This window comes from Mastigoproctus giganteus, chromosome 6 (assembly GCF_048544385.1).
Source record: "Mastigoproctus giganteus isolate SK-2022 chromosome 6, ASM4854438v1, whole genome shotgun sequence".
NCBI classification, from domain to species: Eukaryota; Metazoa; Arthropoda; class Arachnida; order Uropygi; family Thelyphonidae; genus Mastigoproctus; species Mastigoproctus giganteus.
This window is the reverse complement of record NC_143580.1, coordinates 156105503-156127807: the sequence shown is the minus strand read 5'-3', so window position 1 is coordinate 156127807 and position 22305 is coordinate 156105503. Positions and strand designations below refer to the sequence as shown.

The 22305-nt window shown below is 39.9% G+C and overlaps 1 protein-coding gene across 1 annotated transcript in view; it reads left to right on the top strand.

The window, feature by feature from the left end:
* Positions 1–22305, top strand: part of LOC150084675 (uncharacterized) — a 284941-nt gene that overhangs the window by 60376 nt on the left and 202260 nt on the right. Inside the window, exons 5-6 of the mRNA XM_090376319.1 lie at positions 2897–3010; positions 9914–10040. Coding sequence (XP_090232445.1) covers positions 2897–3010; positions 9914–10040 — 241 coding nt within the window. The remainder of the gene's footprint in view (positions 1–2896; positions 3011–9913; positions 10041–22305) is intronic.

The window sequence follows — 22305 nt, the reverse complement described above, 5'->3', positions numbered from 1 at the left end:
GATGATGTTACCAACAGCAAATTCAAAATGGGAAGCATTCAAAGAACTTATCTTGGAAGCTACTAGGCTTTACATACCAACTAAGAAATATTGTTCAAGGTTTAGGCCAAAATGGATGTCAGATGAACTAATGAGGCATATGGCAGAGAAGAAAAATGCATGGGATACTTACAAATTAACACATGACACAGAAGTCTATGATAGATACAAGTTGATCTGTAACCAAGTTACAAAGGAGGTTAGGCAGGCAAAGGCAGATTACGAGAAATCCTTGGCAAGGGATGCAAAGAAAAACAGCAAAGAGTTCTTTACTTATGTTAACTCTAGAAGGAAGGGGATGAATCAGATTGTCCACTTGATATTGATGGGTCAACTGTTGATTATCCTGCTCAGGTAGCTAACGAACTAAATGAATATTTTGCATCGACATTCACACGTGAGGAGTTATTCAGCAAGGGGAATGCCAGAGGTGTATTCAACTCTAGCAGTAAGCTACAGAATCTTGAAATAACTGGGAGTAAAGTGGAGGAGAAACTGTTGAAGATAAACACAAGAAAGGCACCCGGGGTGGATGGGATCTATCCGGTTATATTAAAGGAGGCAGCAAAGGAAGTAAGCAAACCCTTAGCCATAATTATGAGAGCTTCCTTGGACTCAGGGGAGGTACCCATAGACTGGAAATGTGCAAATGTGACCCCAATTCACAAAGGAGGATCAAAGGCTGACACAAGTAATTATAGACCTGTGAGCTTAACTTCTGTTCCAGGAAAATTAATGGAGGCACTGGTTAAAGAAGCACTGCAGGATCATTTAGACAAGACTTCAGTTATAGCTCAGACACAGCATGGTTTTGTTAAGGGGAAGTCTTGCCTGACCAACTTGATTGGATATTATGATGCAGTCACAAAAGAACTGGATGCAGGGAATAACTTTGATATTATATACTTGGATCTTAGAAAGGCTTTTGATACTGTTGCACATGGAAGACTGCTACACAAATTGGAGCAGTGTGACATTGGAGGCAAATTGCTGCTATGGATAAAGGGGTGGTTGAGGGGGAGAAGACAGAGAGTGGTAATCAATGGACACTGCTCATCGTGGACTAATGTTATTAGTGGAGTCCCTCAGGGTTCAGTGTTGGGTCCATTATTGTTTTCTGTATTTATAAATGATATTGATGGTGGTATATCAAGCTTAATGTCCAAGTTTGCAGATGATACAAAGGTTGGCAGGGTTGTCAAGGACACTACTGACACTATGCTGCTGCAACAGGATCTGGAAAGGTTGAGCAGATGTGCTGAGAGGTGGCAAATGAAGTTTAACATTGACAAATGTAAAGTACTACACATGGGAAACAGCAACCCCAGAGCAACGTATCAACTCTGTGGTACTACACTGACAGTGCTAGAGAATGAAAGGGACTTGGGGGTGGTTGTGCAGGCATATATGAAGTTCTCTGAGCAGTGCAGACGGGCTGCAAGAGTAGCTCATGGAGTATTGTCAATGATATACAGGAATTTTTCCAGCAGGGATAAGGAGGTGATTATTCCATTGTATAAGGCAATGGTCAGGCCACACCTAGAGTACTGTATACAGGTCTGGAGGCCTCATTTCAAGAAGGATGTAGAGCTGCTGGAACGAGTACAGAGAAGGGCAACAAGATTAGTGAATGGAACAAAGGGGTGCTCTTACGAAGAAAGGCTTAAGTTTTGCAAATTACAGTGTCTGGAGACTAGGCAGCAGCGAGGTGATCTGATAGAGGTGTATAAAGCCTTGAATGGTTTAAGCATGCTCAATGCTGATGGGATTCTTCCTCTTGCTCAGAATAATCACCTGAGAGGGCATAAATTCAAATTGAGGAAAGACAGATGTAGGATAGACGTGAGGAAATTTGCCTTTAGCCAGCAGGTGGTTGGTTGGTGGAACAGACTTCCATCCCTTGTGGTGGAGGTTGATAGCCTAAATAAGTTTAAGGCTCAGCTGGACAGGTATTTCGAACGAACAGAGGGGTGAAGTGGAAGTGGGTTTTTTTTTTTTTTTTTTTTTTTTTTTGGCTGATGCTGCATAAGCTTGCTTTCTTGCATCAAATGCCTCTGCTAATGCTAACATAATAGAAATTGCGCTGTACATCTAATATAAGCTCAAAAATATCCTGTTATGCAAGGTTTGCCAAAATTCTCTAACTGTGTTAGAGTGAAACGGTGTTATATAAGTACCGGTGTTATATAAGTTGTGCAAGGATTTCCGCAATTTATCAATCGTGTTAGAGCGAAACGGTGTTGTAGAAGTACTGTGGTATACGGGGCTTGCCTGTAATGAAAAAGAAATAAATAAATGGGCAGCTTCAGCCCATCAGCAACTTGGATAATGACCCAATCTGTTACATGCAGTTAAAGGGAATTTAATTAAAATTAAAACCTGTTTAACAATGAAGTCATTGACTCAGTCTTCAAGACACAAATTAAACTAAATACCTAGTTAAATGTTCAAATAATGCTTTTATTTTGTAACATTTCCAGACGTTAAGAATATTTTGATTATGATTATTAATTTCTTATGAATGTAAATGTTAAATTATTTTCAAAAAATTTTCTGGGTGGCAGAGAGAATTTCTCTTCTGAGAGATGGAGACAGAATTATTTGTCTATTTCTAAGTGCATTTGTTAAAATATTTTTAAAATGCACATAAAATTAAATGCTAATGAAAAGCTTATTTATGAAATAATACATATTTGTTCTAATTGTGTAATTTGAAATTTCAACTTCAAATTAGTTGCCTCTCTTTTTAAAGACCAAAGAAGCTTGTGTTTAGCAATATAATGATTTTCTCTTGATCTCTGTTACTGTATTTTGAATCTCTGTGTAAGTGTGTAATGTTTTTTATTTATTTATTTAGGCACAGCATATGTTTCAAAGTAAAGGAGCTATCCAACCATCCTTTTCCCAAGTATCTTCTGTTCTGATGTCTCAAAATGTAAAATTAAAGGGTAATGCATCAAGGAAAAAATTGGTATGATTACGCTCTGTAACAAAAAAATTTGTTTGTTAGTTTTTAGGTGCATTCACACATACACACTGAATAGAATTTAAAAAAAAAGTGAAAACAAGAAGGCAGAAAAATGGAAAAAAGAGGAAGTACTCTAGTGCAGTCAAAGGCAGCAAATGCAGAGCATGAACAATGGTGAAAAAAAAAAAAAAAAAAAAAAAAATGTGAGGGAGCTAGAGAGTGATAGAAGGTTTAAAAAATGTATAATTAAAGATGAATCATTATAAAAATGGCAAAATAGGGACATTCGTTGCCACACAACTTATAAAACTGGCCTCTTGTCAGTTGTCAATGGTCAGGATTACAAGCAAATACCAACATGTCTTCATTTCTGATGTAAACCCCAAGCCAAAGGGTAAAAAGCATAAACATAAATATAAATGAGAATAAAATTTTGTCATTACTGAAATTTAAATTTATTACTGAAATAAATGTAAATAAAATTTTGCGAGCAAAATAAACGTTTTTTTTACAAGGATTAAAAGGAGGAGGGGGGGGTTGAAAATGGCTTGTGAACTTTACAGTTCATATTATGAAAACAAGTTAAAAACTGGAATTTTTTTATTTTTTTTATATTTTCTATCCCTATTTTATCACTCCACTTCACTTATTTATTATTTTATTTTATTTTTTTCATTTTATGTATATAATTGCATATGCACCTATTGTCTTTGATCGGGCTGTCTACATGAAACAGCTCGATACCCAGTGAATTTTCATGAAATTTTATATTTGGACCTTTTAAAAATATTTGCCAAACCATTCCAAATTTTATTAAAATTGAAAAATTAGAAATCCAGTAATTATTATTATTTATTTTTTTCATGCTTCTATGTAAAAAGGAAAAATCACAGATTAAATGTAATGCAGTATCGTTACTTTTAGCTTTAGATGATCCTGCTGCTTCATGTATATTGTTTTGTAAGGTGAATGTGGTGTCACTTGTGTATATATATATAGAAAGAGAGAGAGAGAGAGAGAGAGAGAGAGAGAGATAAGAAACTAAAAAAAAAAGTGTGGGAGAAGAGTAATAAATATTATGCAGTTGTAATTAAACTGAACAGCTAATTTTTCCACTAATTTTGGTGGAAAAATTATAAGACAGCTATTTATCAGTTCTTTCTCCTACTCTTTGCTCTTGTTTATTAATGATCTTTTTCATTAACCAGAAATCCTATCTATAGTTTGCTGATGATAGCATATTGTAGTTCACCTTCCAGGTTGAGAAACCTTGCCCTGCACAAACAGTTCAACTTCTCTAATATCTGCTACCAATTCCTTAAATGCTAATCTCCAGGTAATTCTCCAGTAGGGGAAAAGATAAATTAGTTGATTTCAATCCTTCTAAAACTCAGTCCTGTGTTATATTTCACAAAAAGGATTCTTCTAATTCTATGCTTTTCTTTGATGACATTCTGACACTCTAGGCAAGATCATATATCTCTCGTGGGGGTTACTCTGACTTGTAATATTTCTTGGTATAAGCACATTACAAATATTGCTTTCTTTGCATCTAAAAAACTGGGTTCTCTCTTTCACTCTTGGTGTTACTTTTCTTCCAAACAACTGTTCACTCTGCACATTTTACAAATCCACCTCACCATGGAATATTGTTCCCACAACCGGGGTAGTGCCCCCAAAACCCCTCTCAGGCTTCTGGGAGTTGGATTAATTGATGACTCATCCCTTACAAAGTCCCTCCACTCTGTCTCGTAGACATTCTATGTCTGCTGCATGCCTCTTCTATAGATACTTCCATGAATACTGTTCTTCTGAATTGGCTTCTATAATCCCTCCCATCTCTCTCTCTCTCTCTCTCCATCCAGTCTAAACACATGCTGCAACCAGTCAGCATCCTTTTATTGTCCAACTTGAAACTCACAGAACTAACCTTTCTTCTTTCTTATTTATTCCTTCAACTTCTGTTTTCTTTCATACGTATTTGCTGAAAATTGCAATCTACGGAAATTGAAATCTGGTGTTAACAAGTATCTCCTTTTATCTTCTCACCCTTCAACCCATGCATGATACTAAGTATTGTATGCTCTAATAGCTCTTTGCTTGTTGTTTTCATAAAAAAAAAAAAATAATTGCACTTTCTGTAATTAGCTTATATTGTATATAGAAAAGGTATTTTTTTTTAATTTGAGGACAAATTTGTTTTTTGGTCTTGTCACAGTTGTGTGTGACGGTGAAAACCATAAGTGTAATTGTGTCAAAGAGAATAGAACCTAGAGAGTAGAAATATCACTTCCAAGCTTGTAGAGCACTCTAGGATTGCCCAACTCAAAACATTGTTCATATCTATTCCTTCGTTCTGTGTTAAGCATTGTAATTGCTTTACTTTCTTATCAAATTATAAACTATGAACCAGACTGTTCAGCTTTTGGCTGTACCAATAGATGTACAGAAAATCTTCCAAGAGTTACTTTTCACAGTAAAACAAATTTCAGAAATAAGCTTAATTCTGACAGGTTGAGTATAGAATTATGATAATGTAGAGCATAAAGTAAAAATAAAATAATAATGAAATAGTACGAAGTAATACACACAATGAACTATTTTGAACTGAAATATTTCAGTATTCAGTCCAGTAAATGTATTGAATATTGAAATATTAAATACATTTATTAAACTGTGTTTGGAATTAATACGATTTTTCAATCTAGCCAGATGAGTTTAGTTGTCTGAAGTCAGCTTTTCTGTTTTGCTCCAAACTGCTTCACAGGAGGGAGTATATGATGAGAGCCTTGTCGATCAATTTGGCCCTGGAAAGATTGTGCAAGGCTCAAGGGGTAGAATTTTTTTCAGCCCGGTCTGTACTTGTTAAGAGGAGAGACTGCTTCTACAGGGATGGGATACACTTAAATAGAAAGAGTGCAAGAATATTTGCTGATACTATTGAGGCAGTGTTAGGTGGGTCGGAAAATTGCTAGCTTGCGGGGATACAAGGACTAAGAGATTAACAGTAGCCACTGGCAGAGGTGAAAGTGATTCTTGCACTGCTTCTATTGGAATGAGCAGCAGCCCGGAAAACAAGATGCAGGATATTTCAGAAACTGCTGGAAGTAATTGCAGTACAAGTAAACACATGGGTTGTGTTATTGTAGCTAAGAATAGGAACAGGTGCATGTATACTTGCGTGTACACCAATGCTAGGAGTTTGATAAATAAATTTGATGAATTTGAGGTATTGCTCAAAACATCAAAGGCAGATATTGTTGGGATATCAGAGACGTGGTGTCATACAGATATAAGGAATGCAGAACTGGAATTTGGGGGGTACGTGTACAGGAAGGATAGACAGGACAGGAAGGGAGGAGGGGTTATGCTATTAGTTAAGAAACACATAAAATCCAAGGAAGTGAAGCCAGTTGACGTCGCTGGACAGTGCATTGTCGAGTCAGTTTGGCGTGATATAAGCATCGGGAGGTGAAAATTGAGAGTAGGAGTGTGCTATAGGCCTAATGACTCTGATGAGTAAAATAAGAAACTGTTCAGGGAAATAGAATGGGCCAGTAAATCAGAGTCTTATAATGGGGGATTTTAATTTCCCAGATATTGACTGGAATTTGTGGGTTGGTCACTCACACACTAGCAGGGCTTTTGTGGATTTATTGGATGATTGTTTTCTACATCAGCATGTTCGGGAAGCAACTAGAGGAGTAATACTCTTGATCTGATTATCAGTAGTGATTCTTCATGCATTAAGAATCTGCAGAGAAAGGAACCACTAGGTGGCAGTGATCACAGTGTGCTGTATTGGGATTTACTCAAAGAGGTAACTACCATCAGGAGTAAAGGGAAGGGTTTTTGCTTTTCTTAAAGGCGACTACAGTGGTCTAAGAGAGAAAATGGAAGTGAAGAAGAATATTATTGATACTATCAAAGAAAAGCGTTTAACATGGTACGGACATGTAAAATGGATGCAGGAAACCAGATATCCAAAGTCTATCCTGGAATAGATACCTCCAGGAAGAAAGAGAAGAAGAAGACCTAGGTGGACATGGATGGATGGAGTATGGGAGTGCACGACAGTCCGAGGTTTAACTGACCAAGACACCTTAACCACACTTTATGGTGGGAAAAAATTCCTACCAAAAAATAACTTGTAGGTTGAGGAAACCGATTGTAAATGAAAACACTCCTCTTGAAGAAGACAGACTATAGTGGTCTCAGAGATTTTTAAATTCTATATAGTGGAACCAACTGATGATGTTACCAACAGCAAATTCTAAATGGAAATCATTCAAGGAATTAATCTTGGAAGCTACTAGGATTTTCATACCAATTAAGAAATACTGGTCAAGGTTTAGGCCTAAATGGATGTCAGACAACCTAGTGAGACTCGTGGCAGAGAAGAAAAATGCATGGGATGTATGTAAATTATCAGATGCCTATGGTAGATATAAGGTAGTCTGTAATCAATCACAAAGGAGGTTAGGCAGGCAAAGGCAGATTATGAGAAATCTCTGGCAAATGATGCAAAGAAAAACAGTAAAGACTTCTTCAGTTATTTAAATTCTAGAAGGAAGGGGATGAATCAGATTGGTTCTCTTGACATCGATGGTTCGATTGTTGATGCACCTGCTGAGGTAGCTGACAAACTGAATGCGTATTTTGCATCTACATTCACATGAGTTATTCAGGGAGGTGAATGCCAGAAGTTTATCAAACTCTGCCAGTGAGCTAAATGAATTTGTAATAATTGAGAGCAAAGTGGAGGAGAAATTGTTGAAATTGAACATAAAGGGTCCTGGGTGGATGGATGGGATCTATCCAATTATATTAAAGGAAGTTAGCAAATCCTTAACCATAATTATGAAAACTTCCTTGGACTCAGGTGAGGTCCCTATGGACTGAAGATGTGCAAATATTATTGATACTAACCTGTCCCCAATTCACAAAGGGGGATCAAAAGGTGACATGAGTAATTACAGACCTGTTAGTTTAATTTCTGTTCCCGGAAAATTAATGGAGGCACTAGTTAAAGAAGCACTGCAGGATCATTTAGAGAAGACTTCAGTTATAGCTCGGACACAGCATGGTTTTGTTAAGGGGAAGTCTTGTCCGACAAATTTGATTGGATACCATGCTGTGGTCACAAAGGAACTGGATGCAAAAAAATAATTTTGATATCATATACTTGGATATCAGGAAATCTTTTGATACTGCTGCTCATGGATGGATGGAGGACTACTGTACAAATTGGAGCAGTGTGGCATTACGGGCAAGTTGCTACAATGGATAAAAGGATGGTTGAGTGGGACCAGACAGAGAGTGGTAATCATGGACACTGCTCTTCGTGGACTAATGTTATTAGTGGAGTCCCCCAGGGTTCGGTGTTGGGCCCATTGTTGTTTCTGTATTTATCAATGATATTGATGAAGGTATATCAGGGTTAATGTCTAAGTTTGCAGATGATGCAAAGGTTGGTAGGATTAGTAATGATAGTATGCTGCTGCAACGGTATCTGGAAAAGTTGAGCAGATGGGCCTAGAGGTGGCAACTGAAGTTTAACATTGACAAATGTAAAGTACAGGCAACCTCCAGTACTTCTACAACACAGTTTCGCTCTAACACGATCAATAAATTGCAGCAATCCTCACACAACATGGTACTTATATAACATTGTTTCGCTCTAATACGTTTAGAGAATTTCAGTAAACTTCACATAACAGGGTATTTTTGAGCTTTTGTGCAGGGAAAACCCTGCTATTATGCCAGATGTAATTTTTAAACATAACCACTTTTTTTGAATCCCCGCTGTTGATTGCTAGTCAAAAAAAAAAAAATATATATATATATATATTATTATATTAAATTATAAAAAAAAATATATATATACACTCTTGTTGAATCCCCGCTGTTGATCGCTAGTCAAAAAAAAAATATATATATATATTATTGAGAAATCTCTCTATTTTATTTTGTTGGGAAAAAAAAGTTATATATTGGATTGCACACTGGCCATCCAAATGAAGTTATGTTCCTGCTACCACAGTTGTACTGGGTTAATACAACTTCTTTCATTCAGCCATTAGATCAAGGCATTATATCCACCTTTAAAACTCATTACATCAGAAAATTATTACAATGGATTTTGGAAAAAATTGATTCCAAATCTATTGAAGTGATAGAGGCATGGAAACATTTCTCAATTATGGACTTTATCAGAATCATAGCTTTATCACTGAAATAAAACCGTCAATGTGTGTGGAAAAATGTGTGACCAAAGTGAGTTCATTCAGGAAATATGGTCGAACTGGCAGTAAACAGAATCTGTGCGAACTTGCTACATCGGTAGGAGAGGAAGGTTTTGATGATATGACTACTGAAGCCCTCGTGGGTATCACAGTTGATAGAATTGCCCTCCACTCCACACCAGGTGGAAAAGACCCGAGTTCAAATCCCATCGATGATGGGAGGAATTTTTTACAATTTGGCTGAGTTAGTCAGGCGAGGGTAGCATGGTTTTTTCTGCTGGAAACTCAGGTTTTTTGTCCAGCAAAACAGAAAATCGACCTCAGGATACATGCAATTTATAGACAATACACATAGAGTAACAGGGCCTTAGTTGCCGATGCTCCTAAAAAAATTAAAAAAAAAAGACGTTTAAGAATTACTGATAGCAAATGAGGCTGGCAAACAGATTTGGTGGAAATGGCATCGGAAGTAAAACAAAATCAATTCAGAGGATGATAGTGCAGATGAAAATTCTAAACTTCCAAATTTTATAGTAAAAAGCATATGGGAAAGCATAAAGTTAGCCGAGCAATTAGAATCTTATTTTTTGAATGCAAATTTAAAAAATATTATTGTAAAATTTATATAATATATTATATAATTTTCATTTGTTAATTTTAGGATAATCAGCCTCCTAAGAGCTCTGTTTTTAATGGTGCTAACCACACCCCAAAAGTCCACTCCATTGGACATTCTTTACCAGCTAGGAAGAGAGCTGCAAATCTGTCTACCCTTGCACAAATGATAAGTAAGTTTTCTGTATTTGTAACCATTTTTGATGTTGTCTCATATAGACACCAGAGAAAAATTAGTTTCTTGTGGTATTTAGGGCGTTTAACAGATTGAACCAAGTGTTACTTGAAGTGACTATGAAATAATTGACCACTCCTGACACTTTCGCCACCGCCTCTGGTTAGAGTCACTCAGTATATTGTGTAATTCGAGAGCCATAAACCGCTGCAAAGGCATGAGACTAACCCCATCTTAGAGACAACCGTTTTTAGGTTTAGACAAGCGCTGGAGAAAAACTACTCACGTCCATGCAGCAACAACACCAGTTTAATGATTGAATGACCTACCTCGTGCCCTCGCATGCCTCACTGCACGCACAACTGTGTCCATTAAAATAATTTTATCTCTAAAGTTTCCATCTTCTGTTGAAGAAGAGACATGATTTGTCTCGAAAGCTACAGTATCTATTTGTAATTAAAGATATTCAGTATCTATTTATATTAAAGATATTATTTTACTGGCTAAACACCTAATCATCATTTATATCCTATGGATTCCAGTACAACAGGCCCATTTATCCTCATACGTTCTCTTTATGGCCAAAACATTTACAGTGATTGTGTTCAACTGCAGAAGTCCTTCAATTCGATAGCCTGCAACAGGCAACATTTGCACTTTGCGCATAGGTGCAAAACCAACCGCATCATCCCTAAAGGATTCCGCTATAAAGCCCCATTTAACAGCACTTGCATGGACCGTGCTTGTTTCAACTTTGGCCTACAAACCTTGAAATTGTGGATAACCTATCTCCACTATGAAATCAAGAGAGCTGATTACAATAAATTCAGGCTCTTACAGGAACTACAAGGTAGGATCACATCTATAATATTTACTGACCTTGTTCATACCATCTGTCGCCAAGCTAACCATATCTCTGATACTTATTGTTCGCAACAACAACAACAGCAACAACGGAAATTTGTCAATTTAGACAGAGAGGCCCACTCCTCAAGAATGAACACCCGTTCAACTAATACGGCTTCCTTTGTTCTAAATCTGAGCAGCAAACAACTAACCATTGAACAGCTCAACGTCTTGACCACCGGTATGAAGTTCACCATTGTGCCATCGAAACCACTGATCACACAACTCGCTATGGGAGTAGAAGCAAGCATTACCAACCTCCCTGAAGAAACTGCTAATGAAATCCGTTTCAAAACTGCCTCCATCCTCTGAAGCACACAGCCCACCTGCTCAAACCTTAATCACTGGCAGCACGCTGCTCTTTCCTCTATAAGAAAGGACAGCACCATTGTCGTGCTTCCCGCTGACAAGGGACGTCACACTGTCGTATTAGACAGATCAGCCTACCGAGAGAAAGCCCTGGTCCTCCTGCAAGACCCCAGTGTATATGAACCTGTGACAGATCCGCCCATTAAAGTCTTAGGACGTCTGGAGTCATGCGTCAATAAACTTGTCTATGCATGGTTTAAAGCAAAGAAAATTTCTGCTCCGACTCTGCAGCTTCTTCATGCCACAGGCTGCCAACTACCACAGTTTTATGGGTTACCAAAAATCCATAAGCCAGGTGTTCCTCTCTGGCCCATAGTGTCCTGCTGCAATGCACCTACATACAAACTATCCAAATATATTGCATGACTCCTCACACCTCTTGTAGGAAATACTACCCACACTGTCACTAACAGCGGCGAATTCATTCACCTTATTAAAGAACTCTCAATTTCTGACAATGCTATTATGGCATCATTTGATGTAGTGTCGCTATTTACATCAATCCCTGTCCAACAGGCTGTACACTGTACCAAGAGGCTCCTTGAGAATGACTCAAACCTTCCAAACAGAACATCACTGTCTACTGATGACATCTGTACTGCCCTCAACCTGTGCTTGTCAAGCAGCATCTTTATCTTTGAGGATTCCATATACCAGCAGGTACATGGCACTGCCATGGGTGCCCCTGTTAGTTCCGTAGTGGCCAACATCGCCATGGAAGAATTGGAAGAACAGATACTCCTGAACCCACCAATACCTATTACAACATTGGCAGATATGTTGATGACATCTTCACCGTCATCCCACGTGACTCTGAAACATTGCTAGAATATCTCAATTCCTTGTCCGTGTTCATCCCGTTCACTCTAGAGTTAGAAGTAGACTGATCTCTCCCATTCTTGGACGTCCTAGTAAAACACATGGGTCCACATCTAAAAACCACAGTATACCGTAAGCCTATGTGGTGCGGACAGTTCACAAACTACAGATCTGGTCATTCTCCTAGTCATCTGAACAGCACTGCCCACACTCTATTCTCCAGGGCTTGGAGCCGTAGGCACAACGAGATTTCTAGAGTAAGGACAGACTTGATCAATTGTGGCTACCCAACACACATATTAGACAAGTGCTTATTGCAAGCACAGGAGCTCACAGTCCACCCGAGACCACCATTAACTCAGGACAATGTACCTACCACCTACATTCCCTACTATCCAGGCATGTCGGGCCGGATCTCAAAAATCCTCAGAGAATACTGCATAAAATGCATGCAGTTGCCTGGTAGAAACTTATGTTCTCTAGTTTCCAATGTAAAGACCCCGGTCACCCCTCTCTTATGCAGCAGTGTAATATACCGCATAGCCTGCAAAGAGTGTGACAGCTGCTACACAGGAGAGACTTCGAGACGTCTTCAAGACCACCTTGCAGAACACGACAGAGCAATTTGCCTTGCTGAGACCGACCAGTCCGCAATTGCGGTACACTTCTGGTCCACCCACCACGACCTCAATCTAGCGGGACTATGAAATAATTGACCACTCCCGAAACTTTTGCCACTGCCTCTGGTTAGAGTCACTCAATATATTGTAATTCGAGAGCCATGAACCGCTGCAAAGGCATGAGACTACACCCCATCTTAGAGACAACCGTTTTAGGTTTAGACAAGCGCTGGAGAAAAACGACGCACTTCCATGCAGCAACAATAAATACCAGTTTAATGATTGAATGACCTACCTCGTGCCCTCGCATGCCTCACTGCACGCACAACTGTGTCCATTAGAATAATTTTATCTCTAAAGTTTCCATTTTCTCTTGAAGGAGAGACACGATTTGTCTCGAAAGCTACAGTATCCATTTGTAATTAAAGATATTCAGTATCTATTTATATTAAAGATATTATTTTACTGACTAAACACCTAATCATTATTTATAAGTGTTCTATGTTTGTTTGCTTGTAGCACTGAAATTAGAATACACTGTTAACCCATTTTTCTCTGTTTATGGATATTCCAGCTAGGACTGAAGAAGCAATTTCTTCAGTCATAAGCTGTATATCCACCATGATTTCCAACGTGAAAGGTGAGATGATGAATAGATGTTAGTGAGTAACAAAAAAACGAGCAATAGCATTAGTAGTGGCATATGATGCAAGAAAGCAAGCTTATACAGCATCAGCCAAAAAAAAAAAACACCTTCTCATTCACCTATCCATTTGCTCCAAAAGTTTGTCCAGTTCTTCCTTGAATTTATTCAAGCTAAACAACTTCCACAACGATAGATGGAAGTTTGTTCCAGCAATCAACCACTCTGGCTAAAGGCAAATTTTTGCATATCTATTCTGCAACTGTCTTTCCCCAATTTGAATTTATGCCCCCTCAAGTGCATAATCTGAGCAAGAAGGAAAAATCCCATCAGCATAATAAGAGTTTTTAAGGAATGGTATCAATCAAAATCAACCAAGGACAGCTGATTTCTGAGAGAACGCTGTGAGGAGATGTGCATAACATGGATATCTGGAATGGTGCCCTTTGAAAAAAAAACCCAAAAAAAAACCAATGTTTTCACTTTGTTTTTTTTTTGAGATATGAAATATGAAATAGTAGTAGTAGATCAGGAGATGATCAGGTCTAGAATATTTTTTCCTTAGCACTTTCTCTAACATGCTAATACAAATAACAATCATCCAGTTGATTTAAAAATTTTGTTCCCCATAGTGAGTTTCCTCTGACTTCAGTTAATTAGGAGCAAATTGATATCATCCATAATGAGACACGCACGTTTGTTTGTCCATTCCATTTGCATCTAGAGACTCGTAATCTTTGCAATCTTTTGGTCTATAGATTAATCTGCTCTTATTGTCTCCAACTAACTTGTAGCACAAATTCTGTACTAGCATGGTAACTTCTGAATCTACAAAAACATTTTGTCATGCTCAAGCTGCTTTTGATAAGAAGCATGACTTTACCACCTCTCTATCTTCCCCATTCTTCCTAAATACATTGAGTAATCCATAGCAAAACTCATCATCCCATATTTCTCAATGACACCAAACTTCTGTTAGTGTTATTATGTAAAATTATGCCTCGGATTAGAGCAGCAAAGCACTTAAAGTAGAAGGCTTTGGTTTTGGTGAGAAATTCTGTAGGCATTCTCCTACGAATCAGAATATGTTATGTGTAACTTATGTTCTTTACCTCTCATGGGGATTCTTTTGTGTGCATGTTTTTGCAAGAGCACGAGGAGGTTAAGTGCAAACTTAGTGTTCTGATGGGATTATATGGGGGTGAAGAATAAGATGGAAGCCTCCGAAGGATTAAGTGAGAGAGGGACAAATTGTGCACTCAGCTGCCCAGCCCAATGCTTGAGTCCATGCTCCTCTGCAGCAGAAATCCTTGGTCCCACCCCTCGACGTGGGCACCTGTACGTGGTGAGGGGACCTCCCAGTGATGCTGCTGGACTTCCAGACTAGCATCACTGGGATCCAACGCCCACAGCCTAGATTCCGGGCTTACATCAATGGAATCCGGCGTGTTTGCCGTGCGCTGCGACCCGTGGAAATTCGGAAAGGGGGATCCTGGTGGTTGAGGGGCCCTGCTTCAATACACCACTTTGGCCCCTGCTTCGACAAGACGGGTGGTCCTGGAAGGCCCGGCTAGGATCAATCGGCTAGTAGGCTCGCCTGCGAGGGTCAACCGTGTCAATGCCACGCCCCTACCCTCATGGTCCGAGGGACAGGATTCAGGCTGGCGGCGGTGCGGGTATAGTGTCTGGGTAGCCCTGGCGTCCCACTCCCGAGCGCATTTATTGCATGCCGGGTAGTGGGCGTCCCTTTGGGCTCCGTGGTGGGTGGGGAGCCCGGGCACTGAACAATTTAATAAACTACATGAATCCTGATAAACTAACTTCTTCAGGGGCCCCAACCCGGTCCCTATCTAAAACTATTGAGAAAGATCCAGATAGCATTATTGCTAATAAGAGGCAGCGAACCGAACTACCATCAGGGCCAGTCCCAAGGTTCTTAATCATGCACTCAACAAGTGAAAAACCGATTGGAAAAATGTCACCCTTCTTTATCCAAAAAGGGTTGGATGGGTTAGCAGGTTCACCCAAGTCAGTTAAGAGGCTCCGTTCTGGGGACCTCTTGATTGAAACAAAATATGACAGGCAGTCTGAACATCTACTCCGAGTAACATCAATTGGAGGAATCCCTATAACGGTGATACCACACAGAACACTCAATTCATCGAGAGGTGTCATTTCGGAGTGGGACCTTCTTGACGTAACCGAGGAGGAAATCTGCTCCGAATTAAAACCACAGGGAGGTACTGCCGTCAAGAGAATTACTGCGCGAAGGGATGGAAAAATTGTTAAAACCAGGAGCGTTATCCTGACTTTTAACACTCCTAAACTTCCTGATGAGATTAAAGCTGGATACATCAACTGTTCAGTGCGTCCATACGTTCCAAACCCTTTACGGCGTTTTAAATGCCAGAAGTATGGACATTCTCAAATGGCCTGCCGTGGAGTCCTTGCATGCGCTCGATGCGGTGCAAAGGACCACGAAACAACAGCATGTTCAGCCGCAAAACCCACCTGTATTAACTGTGAAGGCGAACACCCGGCCTACTCACGAGCATGCCAGAGGTGGAAAGAAGAAAAAGAAATTCAACGGCTGAAGGCAGAGCTAAATATATCATACCAGGAGGCAAGGAAATCGGTCAAACCCCTGAATATCAACAAACCTACCTACGCCCAGAAGGTAGCAGGGAGAAGTTCCGTCGAAACTCAGATGGACATGACCATTCCTCCAAAGGAGTCTTTCACTCCCATCGCGTGGTATCTCTTAAGCTCTCAAAAACCTGCACAAAAGGACCAATCAGCTGCCACTCCTATATCGGTACCTCCTAATGCTCCACCAGTTCCAAAGGTAATTATGAAAGAAAAGAATAAGAAAGGGGAAGTCCCCCCTAGTACCCAAGAAAAGATGGATGTCGAGCAGAAGGAGGCACCCGAAGATTCAGTCTTGGAACTCTTTGCGGAGGAGGAAATGGACACGGGACAGCGTCCATTCTTCCCCAAAAAAGATAAATCCAAGACTGATAAAAGTAAGCCCTCAGCACCTCGGAAGCCGCCTGATGGACCCACCAAGCCAAAATAATGGCTAAATTCCTACAATGGAATTGTCGTGGATTCTGGCGAAATATTGATGACATCAAGGCTCTCGTGCAAAAGCACGAGCCAGTTTGCTTTTGCTTGCAGGAGACATATCTTAAGGCAAATGATGATCCCACCATGCATAACATCACAGTTTTTCGAAAGGATAGAATTGCGGATGGCTCTGTACATGGGGGAGTGGCTATCCTTGTGGGTAACCAGACCCCAGTGCAGCCCTTGCTAATTACAACCAGCATAGAGGCTGTTGCAATTCGCCTTTCAGTGGGATTTTTAATAACTGTGTGCTCCATCTATTTGCCACCTGGGACTGACATCACCCAGGCAGACCTTGATGATCTTCTAACGCAGCTGCACCCCCCTTTCTTACTTCTCGGGGATTTTAACGGACATAACACCCTGTGGGGTAGTGCTAACATCAACGGAAGGGGACGAGTCATAGAGCATATGCTAAATGACAATGACCTTTCCCTTCTAAATACTGGAACAAACACCTTCTTCCACATGCCTACCCGTACTTTTTCTGCCATTGATCTCTCTATCTGCTCCTCTTCTCTACTCCCTTCACTCACTTGGGAAGTGGAGGAGAATCCATACGGAAGCGATCACTTCCCCGTGATAACCTTGTTACACAGTGGGAGACCATGTCTTCCTTTTAGGTTACCATGGTGGAAGATAGATCAGGCTGACTGGACTGCCTTCCAACATCAGGCAAATTTTGATCTTAGCACAGTCAGTCAAGAGCCTCTCAATGATGCAGTTAAGTACATCACAGAAAATATTGTCCAAGCAGCTGCGAATGCTGTTCCAAAAACATCTGCCCGGTTTCCACCATTTCCCAAACCTTGGTGGAATTCACAATGCACAGCAGCAAAAAAGGCTCAAAACAAAGCGTGGGGGATATTTCGCCGATATCCTACCACGAACAACCTTATAGCCTTCAAACGTGCACGAGCCAAAGCACGCTACATCCGTCGTCAGAGTCAAAAGGAATCGTGGATCCGTTTTACTTCGTCTATTAACCAGTCTACCAACTCGAAGGTAGTCTGGGATAAAATCCGGAAAATGAAGGGAAAATATACATCCCACCCTTCTTCAATTCTAGATTATAATGGATGCGTTATTGCAGATCCAACTGCAATAGCCAATGCTCTTGGGGAAACATTCTCTAACATCTCTGCAACATCTTCGTATTCCCCAGAGTTCCTGGTCCTGAAATATAAAATCGAAAAACAGGCACTTAACTTTAAATCTAAGAGCATTTATCCCTACAACGGGGATTTCACTATTCAGGATCTGAAAAGAGCCCTCGCTCTTTCCAAAGCAAGTGCCGTTGGACCAGATGGCATCCATTATGAAATGATTAAACATCTTTCACCAAAATCTATGGATTGTCTACTCCTTCTGTATAACAGAATCTTTACTGAAGGGCAGTTTCCGGACTCCTGGCGAAAGGCAATCGTTCTTGCCTTTCCTAAGCCAGGAAAGGATCCAAAATTCACCACCAATTACCGTCCTATTGCTCTGACCAGCTGTTTGTGCAAAATCCTGGAGAGAATGGTTAATTCTCGTTTAATTTGGTATCTCGAAACAAATGACCTTCTCTCCACCATCCAGTGCGGCTTCCGAAGGAACCGGTCCACTTTGGACCATCTTATTAGATTGGAAGCATCCATCCGGGATGCTTTCCTAAAACGCGAACACTTGGTGTCGGTGTTCTTTGACATGGAGAAAGCGTATGACACAACTTGGAGATTTGGCATTTTAAAAGACTTACATAGCCTAGGCCTAAGAGGGCATCTGCCCTTTTTTATTCAAAACTTTTTAGCCAATCGATCGTTCCAAGTTCGTGTGGGATCCTCACTCTCTCGCTCCTTTAGCCAAGAGGAGGGAGTACCACAAGGATCAGTATTAAGTGTCACGCTTTTTGCCATCAAAGTCAATTCCATCACAGAACAACTTCCTCCAACTGTAAACAGTGCCCTCTATGTTGATGACTTTAGCATATTTTGTCAGTCATGCAACATGAGGGTTATTGAAAGACAACTGCAGAAAGCTATTGATCGCCTCAACTCCTGGGCTCTTGCTAATGGCTTCAGGTTCTCGCCGGAGGAGACCGTTTGCGTACACTTTTGTCGTAAGCGTAATCTTCATCCTGAACCTGAATTAAAGCTCGGACAAAATGCAATTCCAGTAGTAGCGGACACAAAATTCTTGGGACTCGTATTCGATAAAAAGCTGACCTTTCTGGATCACATCCGTCAACTCCGCACAAAGTGCACAAGAGGGCTGAATATTCTGCGCTCTCTTTCCTCAACATCTTGGGGTGCGGATCGATGCACCCTACTACGCATCTATCGTGCACTTGTACGATCCAGACTGGATTACGGGTCCCTGGTATACAATTCGGCCAGAGACAGCGTACTTCGATGGCTGGATCCTGTCCATCATCAGGCTCTCCGTATCGCTATTGGAGCATTTCGAACATCTCCCGTCCAGAGCTTATACGTCGAAGCAAACGAACCACCGTTATCACTTCGACGTAAGCAGTTGTCTCTAAAGTATGCCTTAAAACTGAAATCCCTGCCAGACATCCTACGTGGCCATTCGTTTTTGAGCCACGATGGGAAAATTTGTACAACACCCGTAAGACTGCAAATCGTCCTTTTGGTATTCGTCTCCAAGAGCTACTCAAAGAACTTAATATTAAGGTAGACAAGGTTGCCCAAACACCAAAGCAACCACTTCCACCCTGGCATGCTCGTGTTCCAACATGTGACTTGTCCCTCAGAAATTGGGGAAAGTCGGACACTCCATCGTCTGTCTACCTGCAGCTTTATTCAGCACACCAAGCTGAACATTCTGACTTCGCTCCAGTTTACACAGACGGTTTGAAGTCGGAATCATATGTGGGATCTGCTGCTGTCTTTACAGACAGCACTACATCGGAGCAGATTCCCTCTGAATGCAGTATATTTACTGCAGAGCTGCATGCTATAGAGTTAGCCTTGGATCACATTAGTAAATGCCAATACCAACGGTTCATTTTATACTCTGACACTCTCAGTGTGTTACAGGCTTTAATATCTGCGAGATATAATCCTCATCCGATTCTGTCTAGCATTCAGCAGAAGATTCACTTCCTTCGAGAACGTGAATATGATATCCGCTTCTGCTGGATTCCCAGCCACATTGGGATTAGGGGAAATGATTTGGCTGACGCTGCAGCCGAATCAGCAATCCCCAATAATAATCGCTGCCTGTCAGTCCCCTATACAGACTACAGGCAAATAATACACAAAAACATACACTCCCAATGGCAGGACTCGTGGAATAGACAGACTGGAAATAAACTATATTGTATAAAGCCTGTAATTGAACCGTGGCAGTCTAGTCTGCGCAGGAATCGTAAGGATGAAGTTGTTCTTGCCCGGACCCGCATAGGACATAGTCATTTGACACATTCTTTTCTGCTGAGGGCTGATGACCCTCCTATGTGTGAGTCTTGTGGGACAATTTTATCAATTAGACACCTTTTAATCGACTGTCCAGATTTTAGCAATAACCGTTCTAGCGTTTTTAATCATCTGACTGAGCCGTATACACTCAGTCAGATGTTATCCGACAATGACCATGTGTCTGCTATTTTTAGTTATTTTAAATCAATAAAGGTTTTTACTTGTATTTAATATTTACATGTTACTGTTATTTCCTTATTGATTTATCTTTAATACATTTTATACCTTTGTTATTTTATATACTGACATGCTGGCCTAAGTAATTAGGTCAGTGAAAATTTAAATTTTTATATATGACCTTAGTTTGGCGCATTATAGCCTTAGTAGCTAATGCGCCAATAAAAACCAAACAAACAAACAAACATCCTTGGTCCCACAGGAAGTAGCTATAGTTGGTGACTTGATTGTCAGGGAAACAGGAAATACATTGTGCAAAAAGGACAGTGAAATAGGAACAGGGTATATCTGCCTGGGGCTAAAGTAAATAATATTGTAAAGCAGTTGTTATATTTTAAGGCACAAAAGTGATATTGTTTATATATTGGTACTAGTGATTTTAAGAGTACTTAATTTAATTAACAAGCACAGAGCAATACTGAGAAAAATTCACAAGTTAGGATTAAAATTAAAAGTTTTTGCAATCCTGCCCAGACATAACAGTAAGGAGTAGATGTTGAGAGCCTTGTCAATCATTTCAGCCCTGGAGAGACTGCACAGCTGCTTATGGGGTAGAATGTGTCTCAGCATGGACCATTGCTTGCTAACAGGAGAGAACTGTTTCTACAGGGATGTTATACACTTAAATTGAAAGGGTGAAAGAATATTTGCTGATGCTATCAAGGCAGTATAGGTGGGTCAGAAAGCTGCTAACCTGGGAGGGATAGACAAACTAATGGATTTTGTCATGTCATGTTTTGTCATAGACAAACTAATGGATTTAATTAGTCATGTCAGTTAATCACATGATAATGTACTTTTCTGACATAATGGATTAACAGTAACTGTAGGCAGAGGTAATAGCAATTCTTGCACTGGCTTCTATTAGAGCATGTAGTAGCCTGAAAATCCACATGTCATATTTCAAGAACCTGCTGAGGTTTTCATGGAACAAACAAGTGGGCTGTGTTAGAGTTACTATGAGTAAAAACTGTTGCAGGTTTACTTGTATGTACACTGATGCTAGGAGCATAGAAAATAAATTTGATGACTTTGAAGTGCTGATCAAATCATCAAATGCAGACATTGTGGGGGATATCAGAAGTATGGTGCCACTCAGATATAAGGGATTCAAATTTTGAATATGGGAGTATAAATTGTTTTGTAAGGATATAGTGTTACAGGCCTTGCATCACTGGGGGGGGGGCCCTCCACCAACTCTGCTGTATTGAAAAGAACAGACAGAATAGGAAGAGTGGGTCAGGTTATAGTATTTGCCGTACAGTGGCACCTTGGTTTGCGAGCATAATTCGTTCCGGAACCGTGCTCGTAATTCAAAGCATTCATATATCAAAGCGAATTTTCCCATAAGAAATCATGGAAACCCAGATGATTTGTTCCAAAACTCAAAAATATTCATATACTGTAAAAATCATTAATATGAAATACATACATACCTTTTCATATTTTTAATATTTAAATTTAATATACATAAAGCAATCGGATTTGTGGTAGGACGACTTTCACTGTCACTAACGGAATTACTGCTATCTGTTGACTCTTTCTTTTTGTGTGACTTTAACAGGAACCTCTCCAGTGACACTTGCCTCCTCTTGAGGATTTCGCGGAAATATGACAATTGCATTGTCGTTAAACAGATTCATCGCTCGCACTATTACAAAATGAGGAGGCATGCTTGATACACATAAACAAAGCTGCGCACGTGTAGCAATTGAATAAACAAACCGTAAAGGCAGAGATACACTATTAACATCTCACATTTTACTAAAGCACATTTCTAGGGGTTACTACCATAAAACAATAAAAACAATTTCCAGTTACGTTCCTGCTAGGGGAATCTGTTATAAACTGGTAGTAAACTCGATCTAATTGCATTTGCGATTATACTGATAGCTGAAATTGTGTTGGTTTTTACGTTATTGTGGTGAAATGTGTTTCCCCTTCACTGATATAAAAAATATTAAAAAAAAAATATTTTCAGAATCTTCTCTTCATTGCGTTCGGTTGGGGTGATTCTGCATTCAACTGCCATTTCTTGTAAACACAAAGGCGAATTGTGCATAAGCGAATTCGGTTCGTGTTATATAAGCTATAGTTCGCATATTTATAAATCGTGTATGA